Raw genomic sequence first — 20,399 nt, 5'->3', positions numbered from 1 at the left:
TCTTAATTACTAATGGGATTCAATACCCAAGCTAGAGTACACAGATGATACAGGAGGGACAAGACAGGGACCCTAACGGAAGACACCACTGCTTGAAGAACCCCTCACCCGAAAGTGGCCTCAGCCGAGGCAAAGGCGACAAATTTGTAAAACTTTGAAAAAAAGAGAAGACCAAGTTGCAGCCTTGCAAATCTGCTCCACAGAAGCTTCATTTTTGAATGCCTATGAGAAAGCAACAGCCCTCGTGTAATGAGCCGTAACTCTCCCGGGAGGCTGCTGCCTAGCAATCTCATATGCAAAATGTATGATACTCTTCAGGCAAAAGAAAGAGAAGTAGCCGTAGCTTTCTGTCCCTTGCATTTTCCCGAGAAAACCACAAACAAAGAAGAAGACCGACGACAGTCCTTAGTCGCCTGCAGGTAAAACTTTAAAGCAAGGACCACCTCCAAATTGTGCAGAAGTCTGTCCTTCTGAGAAGAAGGACTAGAACACAGGAAAAGAACAACAATCTCCTGATTATTGTTCCGATCAGAAACAACCGTAGGAAGAAATCCTAATTTAGTAAGTAAAACTACCTTATCTGAATGGAAAATAAGATAAGGAGACTCATACTGTAATGCTGAGAGCTTTGACACTCTCCATTAAATGAACAGTACCCGTGGGTAGATTTGAATTCTCAACCTTCTGCTTCTCAACCAGGTGTGCTAGCCACTAAGCTACGCCAGAGAGCAACAAGAAATAAAACTTTCCCAGATAACAACTTCATATCTAAGGAATGCATAGGCTCAAACGGAGCCCCTTGAAGAACTCTGAGAACTAAATTCAGACTCCATGAAGGAGTAACTGGTCTGAACACAGGCCTCATCCAACCAAGGCCTGACAAAATGATTGTACATCAGGGACATCTGCAAGATGTCTGTGTAACAAAATAGATAAAGACAGAGATTTGACCCTTTAGGAAACTTGACGAAAAACCTTTCTCTAAACCATTTGGAGAAAAGACAGAATTCTAGAAATCCTAACGCTACTCCATGAGTAGCCCATGGATTCACACCAATAGAGATATATACGTCATATCTAATGATACATTTTTCTAGAGACAGGCTTATGAGCCTGAATTATGGTCTCAATGACCGAGTCAGAAAACCCTGCTTGGATAATATTAAGCGCTCAATCTCCAGTCAGTTTCAGAGAAACCAGAGTTGGGTGAAAGAGGGGCCCCTGAATTAGAAAGTCCTTCCTTAACGGAAGTCTCCAAGGTGGCAGAGATAACATGTCCACCAGGTCTGCATACCAAAACCTACGAGGCAAAGCCAATGCCATGCGGATCACCAATGCCCTCTCCTGCTTGTTTCGAGCAATGACCCGAGAAAGAAAAACAAACGGGAACACCTCCGGATGGAGTTCCCACTCCCCCGGATAAAAGGAGTGCCTGCTTCAGGAAATCCACCTCCCAGATGACCCCTGGAATGTGGATTGCCGCCAGGCCGCAAGAGTGGGTGTCCGCCTACTAAATTATTTTGGATACCTCTGTCATCGCTAAGGAACTCCTCGTTCCTCCCTGATGATTAATGTAAGCCATTTTGTTTGACTGGAACCTGATAAACTGAACCGAAGCTAACTGAGGCCAGACCAGAAGAATCTTGTAGATTGCTCTCAGCTCCAAAAAGTTTGTAGGAAGAACAGACTCTGACCGAGTCCAAACCTCTTGAGCCCTTAGGGAGCCCCAGATTGCTCCCCACCCTAAAAGGCTGGCGTCTGTTGTCACAATCACCCAAGATAGTCTGCGAAAGCAGATTCCTTGGGAGAGATGATCCAGTGACAACCACTATTGAAGAGAATCCCTTGTCTCCTGCTACAGCAGTATTTGAGGAGACAAATCTGTATAATCTCTGATCCATTGCCTGAGCATGCTTAACTGCAGAGGACTGAGAAGGAACCGAGCAAACGGGATGATGTCCATTGCCGCCACCATCAGCCCGATTACCTCCATGTACTGAGCCACTAAAGGTCGAGGAGTGGACTGAATGATTAGACAAGTATGGATGATTTCTGATGTCCTGACATTCTATCAGAAAAATCTTCATTGACATGAAATCTACTATGGTTCCCAAGAAAGTTACCCTTGAACTTGGTACTAAAGAACTCCACCCAAACTAACCTCCCACCCGTGAGATTGCGGGAAGGATAACACCATGTCTGTGTGAAATCTTGTGAAAACTCTGAGAGCTGTGGCAAAACCGAAAGGAAGAGCCACGATTGGAAGCGTTTGTCCAAAAAAGGCGAACCTTAGAACTTGAGACGATTCTTGGGAATGGCACATGAAGGTATGCATCCTTTAAATCCATTGTTATCATAAATGGACCCTCTTGGGGAAGAATGGAACGAATAGTTTCCATCTTGAAGGACGGAACACTAAGAAGTTTGTTTAGACACTTGAGATCTAAAAAGTGGTCTGAAGGTTCCCTCTGAATTGGGAACCACAAACCGATTGGGATAAAAAACCCAGAACCTGTCCCTGTATTGGAACTGGAACAATCACTCTCAGGTCTGAGAGGTCTTCTACGCAGTGTAAGAACGCCTTTCCCTCTGTCTTATCTACAGATAATCCTGAAAGCAGAAACCTGCCTCTGGGAGGAAAACTTTTGAACTCTAATTTGTATCCCTGGGACACTATTTTCTATTGCCCAGGGATTCTGAACATCTCAAACCCAAGCCTGAGCGAAGACGGAAAGTCTGCCCCCTACAAGATCAGATCCTGGATCAGGGGCATGTCCTTCATGCTGTCTTTGATTCAACAGCAGGATAATTGGATTCTATTTTTTTATTATTCCTTAAATTCCGTCAAGCCAGGTCCCAACAAGGACTACTCCTTGTAAGACTTAGAGCATACAGCTGTAGAGCAAGGCTCTAACTATAAGGCTCTGTGAGCTGGAACAGAGAAACCTGAAACCTATGCTCCCAGTTTAAAAACTTGAACGGAAGAGTTTGAAATAAAGGGATTAGCCAATCTGAAAGCTTTTATCCCATCCCGGATCTTATCCAGGAGAAATTCTGACTTAGTAGTATCAGACAACGCAAGTACACAGCTGGTTGCCATTGTAAACCTGGTGTACGTCCTTTTCTAATTTTTGTCCATAGGACCTTAGAAAAAAATCAACTATGCTCTAAGGGTATAGTAGGTCTCTTAGCTAAGCTGGAAACTATTCTTTCCACCCTAGGGAATGTTTGCCCAGCCTCCTTAGCTGAGTCGGCTATGGGAAACATATATTGAAATATAGCGAATGCGGTCTCTTCCATTTCGTATAACTTACTGGATGCACTAAGATAGAGTACGCCATATTGTCGGAGTGGCCCAGGGTAGCTAAAACCTCCTAAAATACCCAATGAAGATGTTCAAGCTAAAAAACTGAAAGAAAAACAACCTTAGGATCAAATAAATAAAGATATTATTTATCTGAGACTGAGAATTCTCTTGCATATAATCTCAAAGTATCTTCCTCTGTCAGGTAACAGGGAAGAACCAATCGGAAAGGCAACAACTGAAGCAATCGCCCTAAACGATTGAAAATAATTCCTCTAGAAATGTTTACTTCCACGTGGGAAAAACAAATAATGCATGAAATGCAGTATAACTCCGGATGGAGTGTGAGAGGAAGCGCAGGGCACTGCATGTGGACCATAACATTTTGTGGACCCTATAGGAGAAATTTGTGGCATAATGTGACCATTGTCAACAGACTCCTAAACAGAAAATGCCTTGAAAGGAGAAGGTTCAGAAAAAGAGTGCAATCTTTTAATAAAAATTGACGCATAAAAGGATGAAATAAGCAAATAAACAGCTGAAATTCCTTAATAAAAGTAACACCTAAAAAACTTTACTGTCTCTTTAATTTTAAACTCCAACTTTTTATTTGTGTGCAGAAACGGGTTAGATATTCCGGATTAAGCCCTTTTGAAACACTGTCCGGTGCAATACTTTCACCCTAAAGAGAGAACCATTCTCCACTAAATCTTCCCATACCAGGAAGAACAAACACAGTAGTGCGCAACTAAAATGGCGCCACACATAACTCCACCCATTGTGGGCGTTATCATAATCCTCTCCCTGTCGCCATCGATATCATTACTTAGTAAAACGGCCTTCGGGGGAATAGTAACGGACTGAACAGTTTCTAGTCCGATAACAAATAACCTAATGTGGAATCACCTACACTGAGCTCGCTCAAGCATAGTTCATTAATTGTGGTCATAAGAGATCTCCCGGTCGGCTATACTTAAACCGCCGGGAGATAAGAATGTGAGTACCATGCATTGCTTCACATTGAGCTTTATATCTGATGTATAGCTCCATGGAATGGCAAAACATCAATTATGGCAATATAAGATCTCCCGGTCGGCTATTAATAAACCGCCGGGAGATAATAACACAAGTCTCCTGCATTGCCTCACACTGAGCTTATCTGATGTATAGCTCTTCAGTGATGGCTCCGTTATGGCAATATGTCTCACACGAGCTTGTTCTATGTATGGCTCCATAGCTATGAAATAAAAGCCTATGTCCCAAACAGGCTCAGAGCCTGCGTCTAACTGTCCCAAAGTGTCCCCTAAAACTCTGAGGGAATCTATCTGTAAGCCTCTGATAAGGAAGCTAAATCTAATGAGGAATAAAAATGTAGTGCCCAACTTTCTTCTGAGTCTCCTTCTACAACCCCCAGAATAAAGTTAGCACTTACCTCATTATCTCCTGCCGGACAGTAAGGCAGTTCCCAGGTTTGTGAGGTCCTCTCCCTCACATGGACCTGTAATTAAAAAACGAAAGTCCTGAGTAAATATCCCTCAGATTTTCTTGGTAAGGGCAGCAAACATGGGAGGCGCAGTGAGAATTATGTCCCACAAGTTCCCATTGCTCTAAAGCCACCAAAGCTCTATTGTAGAGACTGATATGGACTACGGCTACACCCTAGAACAAAGCAGCACTCTCTGGCACTACTTTAAAAATAATAAACTCTTGATTAAAGAATCCAATCTAACACCTCACTTTACCTCTTTCTATCACTAACGTAGGCAAAGAGAATGACTGGAGTGGGAGGGAAGGGAGGAGCTACAAACACTGTGGAGGACTTTAAAAATGGCTGGTACAAGCATAAGGCTATCCTACAAACTAGATAAGTTTATACTGTTAGGTAATATCGGGCAGACTTGCTGGGCCTATGGCTCTTATCTGCCGTCAATATCTATGTTTCTAAAGGGACACTCAAGTCAAAATAACCTTTTATGATTCAGATAAAGCAACAGTTTTAAGAAACTTTCCAATTTACTTCCATTATCAAATTTTAAACAGTCTTTTTATATGCACACTTTCTGGGGACAAGATCCTACTGAGCATGTGCACAATCTCACAGGGTATACGTATACTAGTCTGTGATTGGCTGTCTGTCACATGATACAGGGGCCGGAAAATGGGAGAAAAAATAAATTTGTCAGAAAAACAATCTACTGCTTGTTTAAAATTTAGAGTAGGTTTTAAATCATTGTCTTTTTATTATGCACTTGTTAATTATGCAATTCTTCTGCATTGAGTGGTCCTTTAATGACCATTTAACATTTTAAACTGCATGGAAAGCCATAGTAAAAAGCACCTGCAGCATCTACAAGGAGTGCAGAATTATTAGGCAAGTTGTATTTTTGAGGATTAATTTTATTATTGAACAACAACCATGTTCTCAATGAACCCAAAAAACTCATTAATATCAAAGCTGAATAGTTTTGGAAGTAGTTTTTAGTTTGTTTTTAGTTATAGCTATTTTAGGGGGATATCTGTATGTGCAGGTGACTATTACTGTGCATAATTATTAGGCAACTTAACAAAAAACAAATATATACCCATTTCAATTATTTATTTTTACCAGTGAAACCAATATAACATCTCAACATTCACAAATATACATTTCTGACATTCAAAAACAAAACAAAAACAAACAATGACCAATATAGCCACCTTTCTTTGCAAGGACACTCAAAAGCCTGCCATCCATGGATTCTGTCAGTGTTTTGATCTCTTCACCATCAACATTGCGTGCAGCAGCAACCACAGCCTCCCAGACACTGTTCAGAGAGGTGTACTGTTTTCCCTCCTTGTAAATCTCACATTTGATGATGGGCCACAGGTTCTCAATGGGGTTCAGATCAGGTGAACAAGGAGGCCATGTAATTAGATTTTCTTCTTTTATACCCTTTCTTGCCAGCCACGCTGTGGAGTACTTGGACGCGTGTGATGGAGCATTGTCCTGCATGAAAATCATGTTTTTCTTGAAGGATGCAGACTTCTTCCTGTACCACTGCTTGAAAAGGTGTCTTCCAGAAACTGGCAGTAGGACTGGGAGTTGAGCTTGACTCCATCCTCAACCCGAAAAGGCCCCACAAGCTCATCTTTGATGATACCAGCCCAAACCAGTACTCCACCTCCACCTTGCTGGCATCTGAGTCGGAATGGAGCTCTCTGCCCTTTACCAATCCAGCCACGGGCCCATCCATCTGGCCCATCAAGACTCACTCTCATTTCATCAGTCCATAAAACCTTAGAAAAATCTTGAGATATTTCTTGGCCCAGTCTTGACGTTTCAGCTTGTGTGTCTTGTTCAGTGGTGGTCGTCTTTCAGCCTTTCTTACCTTGGCCATGTCTCTGAGTATTGCACACCTTGTGCTTTTGGGCACTCCAGTGATGTTGCAGCTCTTAAATATGGCCAAACTGGTGGCAAGTGGCATCTTGGCAGCTGCACGCTTGACTTTTCTCAGTTCATGGGCAGTTATTTTGCGCCTTGGTTTTTCCACACGCTTCTTGCGACCCTGTTGACTATTTTGAATGAAACGCTTGATTGTTCGATGATCACGCTTCAGAAGCTTTGCAATTTTAAGAGTGCTGCATCCCTCTGCAAGATATCTCACTATTTTTGACTTTTCTGAGCCTGTCAAGTCCTTCTTTTGACCCATTTTGCCAAAGGAAAGGAAGTTGCCTAATAATTATGCACACCTGACATAGGGTGTTGATGTCATTAGACCACACCCCTTCTCATTAGAGATGCACATCACCTAATATGCTTAATTGGTAGTAGGCTTTCGAGCCTATACAGCTTGGAGTAAGACAACATGCATAAAGAGGATGATGTGGTCAAAATACTCATTTGCCTAATAATTATGCACTCCCTGTATATGTCTAAACCCAAGAACAAACTGTTACTGAATTTTTTTTTCAAGGCCTGAACTAAAATGTGTTTGTCTAGTTGAAGAACAAGTTTATTGCTGGAGACCAAATGAGTATGGATCTTATGATAACTCAAAGTGAGACATTTCTTAATGCCATCCTCTAAGACCTTCTGGTAACCATTTACCAGAAATGGTATTTCTCTTGTATAAGGCTAATATTATGGTTGTCCTTCATATTGTGGTTGCAATAGTGTATGGATGTGAGAACCTCTAGGTTTGGATGGTAAAAAGATTCTTTAATATAAGTATTAGGATTACTGATATACACCCAAGGACTGATTTAAGTCAGGGCTGACGACCTTTTAGGAGAGATATGCTGCTTTAATACTAAATAATGACCAGACAATTTTTTTGAATTCGCTTTTTGTACCATATCTAGTACTGGTGAGCTGGACCATCATCTGTCACATGCTTTCACTATAACCTTACATCTGTCATGTGCTGTCACTATAATCCATCATCTGTCATGTGCTGTCACTATAACCCATCATCTGTCATGTACTGTCACTATAACCCATCATCTGTCACGTGCTTTCACGATAACCCATCATCTGTCACATGCAGTCACTATAACCTTACATCTGTCATGTGCTGTCACTATAACCCATCATCTGTCATTTACTGTCACTATAACCCATCATCTGTCATGTGCTGTCACTATAACCTATCATCTGTCATGTACTGTCACTATAACCCATCATCTGTCACGTGCTGTCACTATAACCCATCATCTGTCATGTGCTGTCACTATAACCTATCATCTGTCACGTGCTGTCACTATAACCCATCTGTCACGTACTGTCACTATAACCATATCATCTGTCATGTACTGTCACTATAACCCATCATCTGTCACGTGCTGTCACTATAACCCATCATCTGTCATGTGCTGTCACTATAACCCATCTGTCACGTACTGTCACTATAACCTATCATCTGTCATGTACTGTCACTATAACCCATCATCTGTCACGTGCTGTCACTATAACCCATCATCTGTCATGTGCTGTCACTATAACCCATCATCTGCCACGTGCTGTCACTATAACCCATCTGTCACTTACTGTCACTATAACCATATCATCTGTCATGTGCTGTCACTGTAACCTTTCATCTGTCACATGCTGTCATTATAACCTTTTATCTGTCACGTGCTGTCACTATAACCTTTCATCCATCATGTGCTGTCACTATAACCCATTATCTGTCATTGTCACTATAACCCATCATCTGTCACGTGCTGTCACTATAACCCATCTGTCACGTACTGTCACTATAACCCTCTCATCTGTCAAGTGCTGTCACTGTAACCTTTCATCTGTCACGTGCTGTCATTATAACCTTTTATCTGTCACAAGCTGTCACTATAACCCATTATCTGTCATTGTCACTATAGCCCATCATCTGTCACATGCTGTCACTATTATCTGTCATGTGCTGTCACTATAACCTATCATCTGTCATGTATTGTCACTATAACCCATCATCTGTCACATGCTGTCACTATTACCCATCATCTGTCATGTGCTGTCACTATAACCCATCTGTCACGTACTGTCGCTATAACCCTATCATCTGTCATGTGCTGTCACTGTAACATTTTGTCTGTCAAGTGCTATCATTATAACCTTTCATCTGTTACGTGCTGTCACTATAACCTTTCATCTGTCACGTGCTGTCACTATAACCCATTATCTGTCACGTGCTGTCACTATAACCCATAATCTCTTATCAAACCATATCTAGTACTGGTGAGCTGGACCATCATCTGTCACGTGCTTTCACTATAACCTTTCATCTGTCATACACTGTCACTATAACCCATCATCTATCAATATAACCTATCATCTGTCACATGCTGTCACTATAACCTATAATCTATCATGTACTGTCACTATAACCCATCTGTCACATACTGTCACTATAACCCATCAGCTGTCATATACTGTCACTATAACCCATCATCTATCATGTGCTGTCTCTATAACCTATCATCTGCCACATGCTGTCACTATAACCCATCATGTCGCATGCTGTCACTATAACCCATCATCTGTCATGTGCTATCACTATAACCCTATCATCTGTCACATACTGTCACTATTACCCATCATCTATCATGTATTGTCACTATAACCTATCATCTGTCTTGTATTGTCACTATAACCCATCATCTGTCACGTGCTGTCACTTTAACCCATCTGTCACGTACTGTCACTATAACCCTATCATCTGTCATGTGCTGTCACTGTAACCTTTCATCTGTCACGTGCTGTCACTTTAACCCATTATCTGTCACGTGCTGTCACTATAACCCATCTGTCACGTACTGTCACTATAACCCTCTCATCTGTCATGTGCTGTCACTGTAACCTTTCATCTGTCACGTGCTGTCATTATAACCTTTTATCTGTCACGTGCTATCACTATAACCTTTCATCTGTCATGTGCTGTCACTATAACCCATTATCTGTCATTGTCACTATAACCCATCATCTGTCACGTGCTGTCACTATAACCTATCATCTGTCATGTGCTGTCACTATAACCTATCATCTACCATGTGCTTTCACTATAACCTATCATCTGTCACGTGTTGTCACTATAACCCATCTGTCACGTACTGTCACTATAACCCTATCATCTGTCATGTGCTGTCACTATAACCTTTCGTCTGTCACGTGCTATCATTATAACCTTTTATCTGTTACGTGCTGTCACTATAACCCATTATCTGTCACGTGATGTCACTATAACCCATCATCTCTTATCAAACCATATCTAGTATTGGTGAGCTGGACTATCATATGTCACGTGCTTTAACTATAACCTTCATCTGTCATGCACTGTCACTATAATCCATCATCTATCAATATAACCTATCATCTGTCACATGCTGTCACTATAACCTATAATCTATCACATACTGTCACTATAAACCATCTGTCACATACTGTCACTATAACCCATCAGCTGTCACATACTGTCACTATAACCCATCATCTGTCATGTGCTGTCACTATAACCCTATCATCTGTCACATACTGTCACTATTACCCATCATCTATCATGTGCTGTCACTATAACCTATCATCTGTCACTATAACCCATCATGTCACATGATGTCACTATAACCCATCATCTGTCATGTGCTGTCACTATAACCCTATCATCTGTCACATACTGTCACTATTACCCATCATCTATCATGTGCTGTCACTATAACCCATCATCTGTCATGTGCTGTCACTTTAACCCATCATCTGTCACGTACCGTCACTATAACCCATCATCTGTCACATGCTGTCACTATAACCTATCATCTGTCACATGCTGTCACTATAACCTATCATCTGTCACATACTGTCACTATAACCCATCATCTGTCATATGCTGTCACTATAACCCATCATCTGTCATATGCTGTCACTATAACCTATCATCTGTCACATGCTGTCACTATAACCTATAATCTGTCATATGCTGTCACTATAACCTTATCATTTGTCACATGCTGTAACTATAACCTATCATCTGCCACATGCTGTCACTATAACCCATCATGTCACATGATGTCACTATAACCTATCATCTGCCACATGCTGTCACTATAACCCATCATGTCACATGCTGTCACTATAACCCATCATGTCACATGCTGTCACTATAACCTATCATCTGCCACATGCTGTCACTATAACATATCATCTGCCACATGCTGTCACTATAACCCATCATGTCACATGCTGTCACTATAACCTATCATCTGTCACATGCTGTCACTATAATCTATCATCTACTGTTACTATGGAGTAAAAAAAAAACGCACAATAAAACAAAATGAAAGAAAGAGGTAAAGACCGTGTGAACAAGAGAGATGCAAACAACTTTGGCACAAAATTCTGCTGAAATATTATTGCACTCATCTCAACCCCCAGACCATTTTTTCTATTCCTTAAATCCAAGCGCACTCATCTTAATACCCTCCCCATATGTCCCTGTTCCTCACTGCACACTCTCTCTCTCTCTACTCCTGTCCCTTTTACCTTTGCAGTGATTCCAGCGCTCAGATGTTCCTCAGAGGTTGCTGTGGCGATGCTCTGAAGCTTAGCAAAGCGGCGGAAAAGGTAGGTTCGGGTGCTGCTACCCCCACAGCTGCGTGCGCTGTTGCTGTACCCAGAATCAGTCACTTCCGAGGTGCGATCACTAAGAGGGAGACGTTTAGGGTCCCATTAATTTGTATTAAAAGTACTAACATTCGGCTAGATTACGAGTTGGGCGTTAGGGTAAAAAAGCAGCGTTAAGAGGTCCTAACGCTGCTTTTTTACGCCCGCTGCTATTACGAGTCTTGAAGCTTTAGGGTCACCGCACACTTCTTTGGCCTGACCACAAAATGACTTACGTAAACTTCGTGAAGTCTTTTTTCTATGGGACTTCCATAGCGCTGATATTAGGAGTCTGTCCTGGGAGGCCAAAAAGTGAGCGGTACACCCTCTACCTCCAAGATCCCTAACGCATTCTAAAGTCAGTAGCTATGAGTTTTACACTACAACTCTGTAGCATAAAACTCATAACTAAAGTGCTAAAAAGTACACTAACACCCATAAACTACATATTAACCCCTAAACCAAGGCCCTCCCGCATCGCAAACACTATAATAAATTTTTTAACCCCTAAACTGCCACTCCGGACACCACCGGCACCTACATTATATTTATGAACCCCTAATCTGCCTTCCTCCAATGTCGTCCCAACCTACCTACACTTATTAACCCCTAATCTGCCGCCCCAACGTCGCCGCCACTATAATAAACATATTAACCCCTAAACCGCCGCACTCCCGCCTCACAAACATTAGTTAAATATTATTAACCCCTAATCTGCCGTCCCTAACATCACCACCACCTACCTACATTTATTAACCCCTAATCTGCCGCCCCCAACGTCGCCGCCACTATATTAAATGTATTAACCCCTAAACCTAAGTCTAGCCCTAACACCCCCTAACTTAAATATAATTAAAATAAATTTAAATAAAATTACTATAATTAACTACATTATTCATATTTAAAAATAAATACTAACCTATAAAATAAACCCTAAGCTAGCTACAATATACAGTGGGGCAAAAAAGTATTTAGTCAGCCACCAATTGTGCAAGTTCTCCCACTTAAGAAGATGAGAGAGGCCTGTAATTTTTATCATAGGTATACCTCAACTATGAGAGACAAAATGTGGAAATAAATCCAGACAATCACATTGTCTGATTTGGAAAGAATTTATTTTCAAATTATGGCATAAAACTCATAACTAAAGTGCTAAAAAGTACACTAACACCCATAAACTACCTATTAACCCCTAAACCAAGGCCCTCCCGCATCGCAAACACTATCATAAAAATTTTTCCGGACACCGCCGGCACCTACATTATATTTATGAACCCCTAATCTGCTGCCCCCAACATCGCTGACACCTACATTATATTTATTAACCCCTAATCTGCCTTCCCCAATGTCGTCCCAACCTACCTACACTTATTAACCCCTAATCTGCCGCCCCCAACGTCGCCGCCACTATAATAAACATATTAACCCCTAAACCGCCGCACTCCCGCCTCACAAACATTAGTTAAATATTATTAACCCCTAATCTGCCGTCCCTAACATCACCGCCACCTACCTACATTTATTAACCCCTAATCTGCCGCCCCCAACGTCGCCGCCACTATATTAAATGTATTAACCCCTAAACCTAAGTCTAACCCTAACACCCCCTAACTTAAATATAATTAAAATAAATTTAAATAAAATTACTATAATTAACTACATTATTCATATTTAAAAATAAATACTAACCTATAAAATAAACCCTAAGCTAGCTACAATATACAGTGGGGCAAAAAAGTATTTAGTCAGCCACCAATTGTGCAAGTTCTCCCACTTAAGAAGATCAGAGAGGCCTGTAATTTTCATCATAGGTATACCTCAACTATGAGAGACAAAATGTGGAAATAAATCCAGACAATCACATTGTCTGATTTGGAAATAATTTATTTTCAAATTATGGTGGAAAATAAGTATTTGGTCAATATCAAAAGTTCATCTCAATACTTTGTTATATATCCTTTGTTGGCAATGACAGAGGTCAAACGTTTTCTGTAAGTCTTCACAAGGTTGTCACACACTGTTGCTGGTATGTTGGCCCATTCCTGCATGCAGATCTCCTCTAGAGCAGTGATGTTTTGGGGCTGTCGCTGGGCAACACGGACTTTCAACTTCCTCCAAAAGTTTTCTATGGGGTTGAGATCTGGAGACTGGCTAGGCCACTCCAGGACCTTGAAATGCTTCTTACGAAGCCACTCCTTCGTTGCCCGGGCGGTGTGTTTGGGATCATTGTCATGCTGAAAGACCCAGCCACGTTTCATCTTCAATGCCCTTGCTGATGGAAGGAGGTTTGCACTCAAAATCTTACAATACATGGCCCCATTCATTCTTTCATGTACACGGATCAGTCGTCCTGTTCCCTTTGTAGAGAAACAGCCCCAAAGCATGATGTTGCCACCCCCATGCTTCACAGTAGGTATGGTGTTCTTTGGTTGCAACTCAGCATTCTCTCTCCTCCAAACACGACAAGTTGTGTTTCTACCAAACAGTTCTACTTTGGTTTCATCTGACCATATGACATTCTCCCAATCCACTTCTGGATCATCCAAATGCTCTCTAGCATACTTCAGACAGGCCCGGACATGTACTGGCTTAAGCAGGGGGATACGTCTGGCACTGCAGGATCTGAGTCCCTGGCGGCATAGTGTGTTACTGATGGTAGCCTTTGTTACGTGGGTCCCAGCTCTCTGCAGGTCATTCACTAGGTCCCCCCGTGTGGTTCTGGGATGTTTGCTCACCATTCTTGTGATAATTTTGACACCACGGGGTGAGATCTTGCATGGAGCCCCAGATCGAGGGAGATTATCAGTGGTCTTGTATGTCTTCCATTTTCTAATTATTGCTCCCACAGTTGATTTCTTCACACCAAGCTGCTTGCCTATTGCAGATTCAGTCTTCCCAGCCTGGTGCAGGTCTACAATTTTGTTTCTGGTGTCCTTCGACAGCTCTTTGGTCTTCACCATAGTGGAGTTTGGAGTGTGACTGTTTGAGGTTGTGGACAGGTGTCTTTTATACTGATAACAAGTTCAAACAGGTGCCATTAATACAGGTAATGAGTGGAGGACAGAGGAACCTCTTAAAGAAGAAGATACAGGTCTGTGAGAGCCAGAAATCTTGCTTGTTTGTAGGTGACCAAATACTTATTTTCCACCATAATATGCAAATAAATTATCTCCAAATCAGACAATGTGATTGTCTGGATTTGTTTCCACATTTTGTCTCTCATAGTTGAGGTATACCTATGATGAAAATTACAGGCCTCTCTCATCTTCTTAAGTGGGAGAACTTGCACAATTGGTGGCTGACTAAATACTTTTTTGCCCCACTGTAACTAATAGTTATATTGTATCTAGCTTAGGGTTTATTTTTATTTTACAGGCAACTTTGTATTTATTTTAACTAGGTAGAATAGTTATTAAATAGTTATTAACTATTTAATAACTACCTAGCTAAAATAAATACAAAAGTACCTGTAAAATAAAACCTAACCTAAGTTACAATAACACCTAACACTACACTATAATTAAAGGGACAGTCAAGTCCAAAAAAACTTTCATGATTTAAAAAGGGCATGTAATTTTAAACAACTTCCCAATTTACTTTTATCACCAAGTTTGCTTTGTTCGCTTGGTATTCTTAGTTGAAAGCTAAACCTAGGAGGTTCATATGCTAATTTCTTAGACCTTGAAGACTGCCTCTAATCTAAATGCATTTTGACCACTAGACAGCATGTGTTCATGTGTTTCATATAGATAACATTGAGCTCATGCATGTGAAGTGACCTAGGAGTGAGCACTGATTGGCTAAAATGCAAGTCTGTCAAAAGAACTGAAATAAGGGGGCAGTCAGCAGAAGCTTAGATACAAGGTAATTACAGAGGTAAAAAGTGTATTATTATAACTGTGTTGGTTATGCAAAACTAGGGAATGGAAAATAAAGGGATTATCTTTCTTTTTAAACAACAAAAATTCTGGTGTTGACTGTCCCTTTAAATAAATTAACTAAATTAAATACAATTGCCTAAATTAAATGAAATTAGCTAAAGTACAAAAAAAACAAACACTAAATTACAGAAAATAATAAACAAATTACAAGATATTTAAACTAATTACACCTAATCTAATAGCCCTATCAAAATAAAAAAAGCCCCCCAAATAAAAAAAAATCCTAGCCTAAACTAAACTACCAATAGCCCTTAAAATGGCCTTTTGCGGGGCATTGCCCCAAAGTAATCGGCTCTTTTACCTGTAAAAAAAATACAAACAACCCCCCCAACAGTAAAACCCACCACATACATAACCAACCCCCCAAATAAAATACTATCTAAAAAAACCTAAGCTCCCCATTGCCCTGAAAAGGGCATGTGGATGGGCATTGCCCTTAAAAGGGCAGTTAGCTCTTTTGCAGCCCAAAGTCCCTAACCTAAAAATAAAACCCACCCAATACACCCTTAAAAAAACCTAACGCTAACCCCCTGAAGATCAACTTACCGGGAGAAGTCTTCATCCAAGCTGGGCGAAGTGGTCCTCCAGACGGGCAGAAGTCTTCATCCAGACAGTATCTTTTATCTTCATCCATCCGGCGCGGAGCGGGTCCATCTTCAAGACATCCGACGCGGAGCATCCTCTTCATCCGACGACTAAAGACGAATGAAGGTACCTTTAAGTGATGTCATCCAAGATGGCGTCCCTTAAATTCCGATTGGCTGATAGAATTCTATCAGCCAATCGGAATTAAGGTAGAAAAAAACCTATTGGCTGATGCAATCAGCCAATAGGATTGAAGTTCAATCCTATTGGCTGATCCAATCAGCCAATAGGATTGAGCTTGCATTCTATTGGCTGTTCCAATAGATGGATGGATCAGCCAATAGGATTGAACTTCAATCCTATTGGCTGATTGCATCAGCCAATAGGATTTTTTCTACCTTAGTTCCGATTGGCTGATAGAATTCTATCAGCCAATCGGAATTTAAGGGACCCCATCTTGGATGACATCACTTAAAGGTACCTTCATTCATTGGGGACGGCAGATTAGGGGTTAATAAATATAATGTAGGTGTCGGCAATGTTGGGGGCAGCAGATTAGGGGTTCAGAAGTATAATGTAGGTGGCGGCGGTGTCCTGAGCGGCAGATTAGGGGTTAATAAGAATAATGCAGGTGTCGGCGATGTAGGGGGCGGCAGATTAGGGGTTAATAAGTGTAAGATTAGTGGTGTTTAGACTCGGGGTTCGTGTTAGGTGTAGACATAACTTTAGTTTCCACGTAGGAATCAATGGTGCTGCGTTACTGAGTTTTACGCTGATTTTTTGCAGGTGTTAGACTTTTTCTCAGCCGGCTCTCCCCGTTGATTCCTATGGGGAAATCGTGCACGAGCACGTATGGCCAGCTCACCGCTGACTTAAGCAGCGCTGGTATTGGAGTGCAGTAATGAGCAAAATTTTGATCAACGCTCACTTCTTGCCTTTTAACGCCGGGTTTCTGAAAACTCGTAATACCAGCGCTGTAGGTAAGTGAGCGGTGAGAGAAAACTGCTCGTTAGCACTGCACAGCCTCTAACACAAAACTCGTAATCTAGGCCATTGTTTTTGCTTCGGCTTTCAACATATTTTGATAATTAGTAGGCAATAAAGAATTGCTTTAAGGAACGTAATACATGATCAAAGGTTAAAGGGACATTAACCACTAGCTTGTTAAAACAAAATATTTAAAGATTTAACAGATATCTGTGTTGTCATATACCTTGACGATATTCTCATATATTCAAAGGATTCTCATGAACATGAAAAAACATAATTTATGCTTACCTGATAAATTTATTTCTCTTGTAGTGTATCCAGTCCACGGATCATCCATTACTTATGGGATATTAACTCCTCCCCAACAGGAAGTGCAAGAGGATTCACCCAGCAGAGCTGCTATATAGCTCCTCCCCTAACTGCCATTACCAGTCATTCGACCGAAAACATGCAGAGAAAGGAAAACCATAGGGTACAGTGGTGACTGTAGTTTAATGGAAAAATTACCTGCCTTAAAGTGACAGGGCGGGCCGTGGACTGGATACACTACAAGAGAAATAAATTTATCAGGTAAGCATAAATTATGTTTTCTCTTGTTAAGTGTATCCAGTCCACGGATCATCCATTACTTATGGGATACCAATACCAAAGCTAAAGTACACGGATGACGGGAGGGACAGGCAGGCTCTTTATACGGAAGGAACCACTGCCTGAAGAACCTTTCTCCCAAAAACAGCCTCCGAAGAAGCAAAAGTGTCAAATTTTTAAAATTTGGAAAAGGTATGAAGAGAAGACCAAGTTGCAGCCTTGCAAATCTGTTCAACAGAAGCCTCATTCTTAAAGGCCCAAGTGGAAGCCACAGCTCTAGTAGAATGTGCTGTAATTCTTTCAGGAGGCTGCTGTCCAGCAGTCTCATAGGCTAACCGTATTATGCTACGAAGCCAAAAGGAGAGAGAGGTAGCCGAAGCTTTTTGACCTCTCCTCTGACCAGAATAAACGACAAACAGGGAAGACGTTTGTCGAAAATCCTTAGTTGCCTGTAGATAAAATTTCAGGGCACGGACTACATCTAGATTGTGTAGCAGACGTTCCTTTTTCGAAGAAGGATTAGGACACAAAGATGTAACCACAATCTCTTGATTGATATTCCTGTTAGTGACCACCTTAGGTAGGAACCCAGGTTTAGTACGCAGAACTACCTTGTCTGAATGAAAAATCAGATAAGGAGAATCACAATGTAAGGCAGATAACTCAGAGACTCTTCGAGCCGAGGAAATCGCCATTAAAAACAGAACTTTCCAAGATAACAACTTGATATCAATGTAATGAAGGGGTTCAAACGGAACCCCCTGTAAAACATTAAGAACTAAGTTCAAACTCCATGGTGGAGCAACAGTTTTAAACACAGGCTTGATCCTAGCTAAAGCCTGACAAAAAAGCTTGAACGTCCGGAACTTCTGACAGACGTTTGTGTAAAAGAATGGACAGAGCTGAAATCTGTCCCTTTAAGGAACTAGCGGATAAACCCTTTTCTAAACCTTCTTGTAGAAAAGACAATATCCTCGGAATCCTAACCTTACTCCATGAGTAACTCTTGGATTCGCACCAATATAAGTATTTGCGCCATATCTTATGGTAAATCTTTCTGGTAACAGGCTTCCTAGCCTGTATTAAGGTATCAATAACTGACTCAGAAAAAACACGTTTTGATAAAATCAAGCGTTCAATTTCCAAGCAGTCAGCTTCAGAGAAATTAGATTTTGATGTTTGAAGGGACCCTGGATCAGAAGGTCCTGTTTCAGAGGTAGCGACCAAGGTGGACAGGATGACATGTCCACTAGATCTGCATACCAAGTCCTGCGTGGCCATGCAGGCGCTATTAGAATCACTGATGCTCTCTCCTGTTTGATTCTGGCAATCAATCGAGGAAGCATCGGGAAGGGTGGAAACACATAAGCCATCCCGAAGGTCCAAGGTGCTGTCAAAGCATCTATCAGAACCGCTCCCGGATCCCTGGATCTGGACCCGTAACGAGGAAGCTTGGCGTTCTGTCGAGACGCCATGAGATCTATCTCTGGTTTGCCCCAACGTCGAAGTATTTGGGCAAAGACCTCCGGATGAAGTTCCCACTCCCCCGGATGAAAAGTCTGACGACTTAAGAAATCCGCCTCCCAGTTCTCCACTCCCGGGATGTGGATTGCTGACAGGTGGCAAGAGTGAGACTCTGCCCAGCGAATTATCTTTGATACTTCCATCATTGCTAGGGAGCTTCTTGTCCCTCCCTGATGGTTGATGTAAGCTACAGTCGTGATGTTGTCCGACTGAAACCTGATGAACCCCCGAGTTGTTAACTGGGGCCAAGCCAGAAGGGCATTGAGAACTGCTCTCAATTCCAGAATGTTTATTGGTAGGAGACTCTCCTCCTGATTCCATTGTCCCTGAGCCTTCAGAGAATTCCAGACAGCACCCCAACCTAGTAGGCTGGCGTCTGTTGTTACAATTGTCCAGTCCGGCCTGCTGAATGGCATCCCCCTGGACAGATGTGGCCGAGAAAGCCACCATAGAAGAGAATTTCTGGTCTCTTGATCCAGATTCAGAGTAGGGGACAAGTCTGAGTAATCCCCATTCCACTGACTTAGCATGCACAATTGCAGCGGTCTGAGATGTAGACGTGCAAAGGGTACTATGTCCATTGCTGCTACCATTAAGCCGATCACCTCCATGCATTGAGCTACTGATGGGTGTTGAATGGAATGAAGGACACGGCATGCATTTTGAAGCTTTGTTAACCTGTCTTCTGTCAGGTAAATCTTCATTTCTACAGAATCTATAAGAGTCCCCAAGAAGGGAACTCTTGTGAGTGGAAAGAGAGAACTCTTCTTTTCGTTCACCTTCCATCCATGCGACCTTAGAAATGCCAGTACTAACTCTGTATGAGACTTGGCAGTTTGAAAGCTTGAAGCTTGTATCAGAATGTCGTCTAGGTACGGAGCTACCGCAATTCCTCGCGGTCTTAGTACCGCCAGAAGAGCACCCAGAACCTTTGTGAAGATTCTCGGAGCCGTAGCCAATCCGAATGGAAGAGCTACAAACTGGTAATGCCTGTCTAGAAAGGCAAACCTTAGATACCGGTAATGATCTTTGTGAATCGGTATGTGAAGGTAAGCATCCTTTAAATCCACTGTGGTCATGTACTGACCCTTTTGGATCATCGGTAAAATTGTCCGAATAGTTTCCATTTTGAACGATGGAACTCTTAGGAATTTGTTTAGGATCTTTAAATCCAAGATTGGCCTGAAAGTTCCCTCTTTTTTGGGAACCACAAACAGATTTGAGTAAAACCCTTGTCCTTGTTCCGACTGCGGAACCGGATGGATCACTCCCATTAATAAAAGATCTTGTACGCAGCGTAGAAATGCCTCTTTCTTTATTTGGTTTGTTGACAACCTTG

The 20,399-nt window shown here is 41.7% G+C and overlaps 1 protein-coding gene and 1 long non-coding RNA gene across 2 annotated transcripts in view; one reads left to right on the top strand and one right to left on the bottom strand.

Moving 5' to 3' along the window:
• The window catches only part of QRICH2 (glutamine rich 2), a 477,139-nt gene that overhangs the window by 68,614 nt on the left and 388,126 nt on the right, over nucleotides 1–20,399 (bottom strand). The window contains exon 13 of the mRNA XM_053709330.1: nucleotides 11,313–11,472. Coding sequence (XP_053565305.1) covers nucleotides 11,313–11,472 — 160 coding nt within the window. The remainder of the gene's footprint in view (nucleotides 1–11,312; nucleotides 11,473–20,399) is intronic.
• Nucleotides 1–20,399, top strand: part of LOC128655774 (uncharacterized) — a 300,545-nt gene that overhangs the window by 47,342 nt on the left and 232,804 nt on the right. Inside the window, exon 2 of the long non-coding RNA XR_008401903.1 lies at nucleotides 11,321–11,393. This is a non-coding gene — a long non-coding RNA (uncharacterized LOC128655774). The remainder of the gene's footprint in view (nucleotides 1–11,320; nucleotides 11,394–20,399) is intronic.

This window comes from Bombina bombina, chromosome 1 (genome assembly GCF_027579735.1).
Source record: "Bombina bombina isolate aBomBom1 chromosome 1, aBomBom1.pri, whole genome shotgun sequence".
NCBI classification, from domain to species: domain Eukaryota; kingdom Metazoa; phylum Chordata; class Amphibia; order Anura; family Bombinatoridae; genus Bombina; species Bombina bombina.
This window is presented reverse-complemented; position numbering and strand designations above follow the sequence as displayed.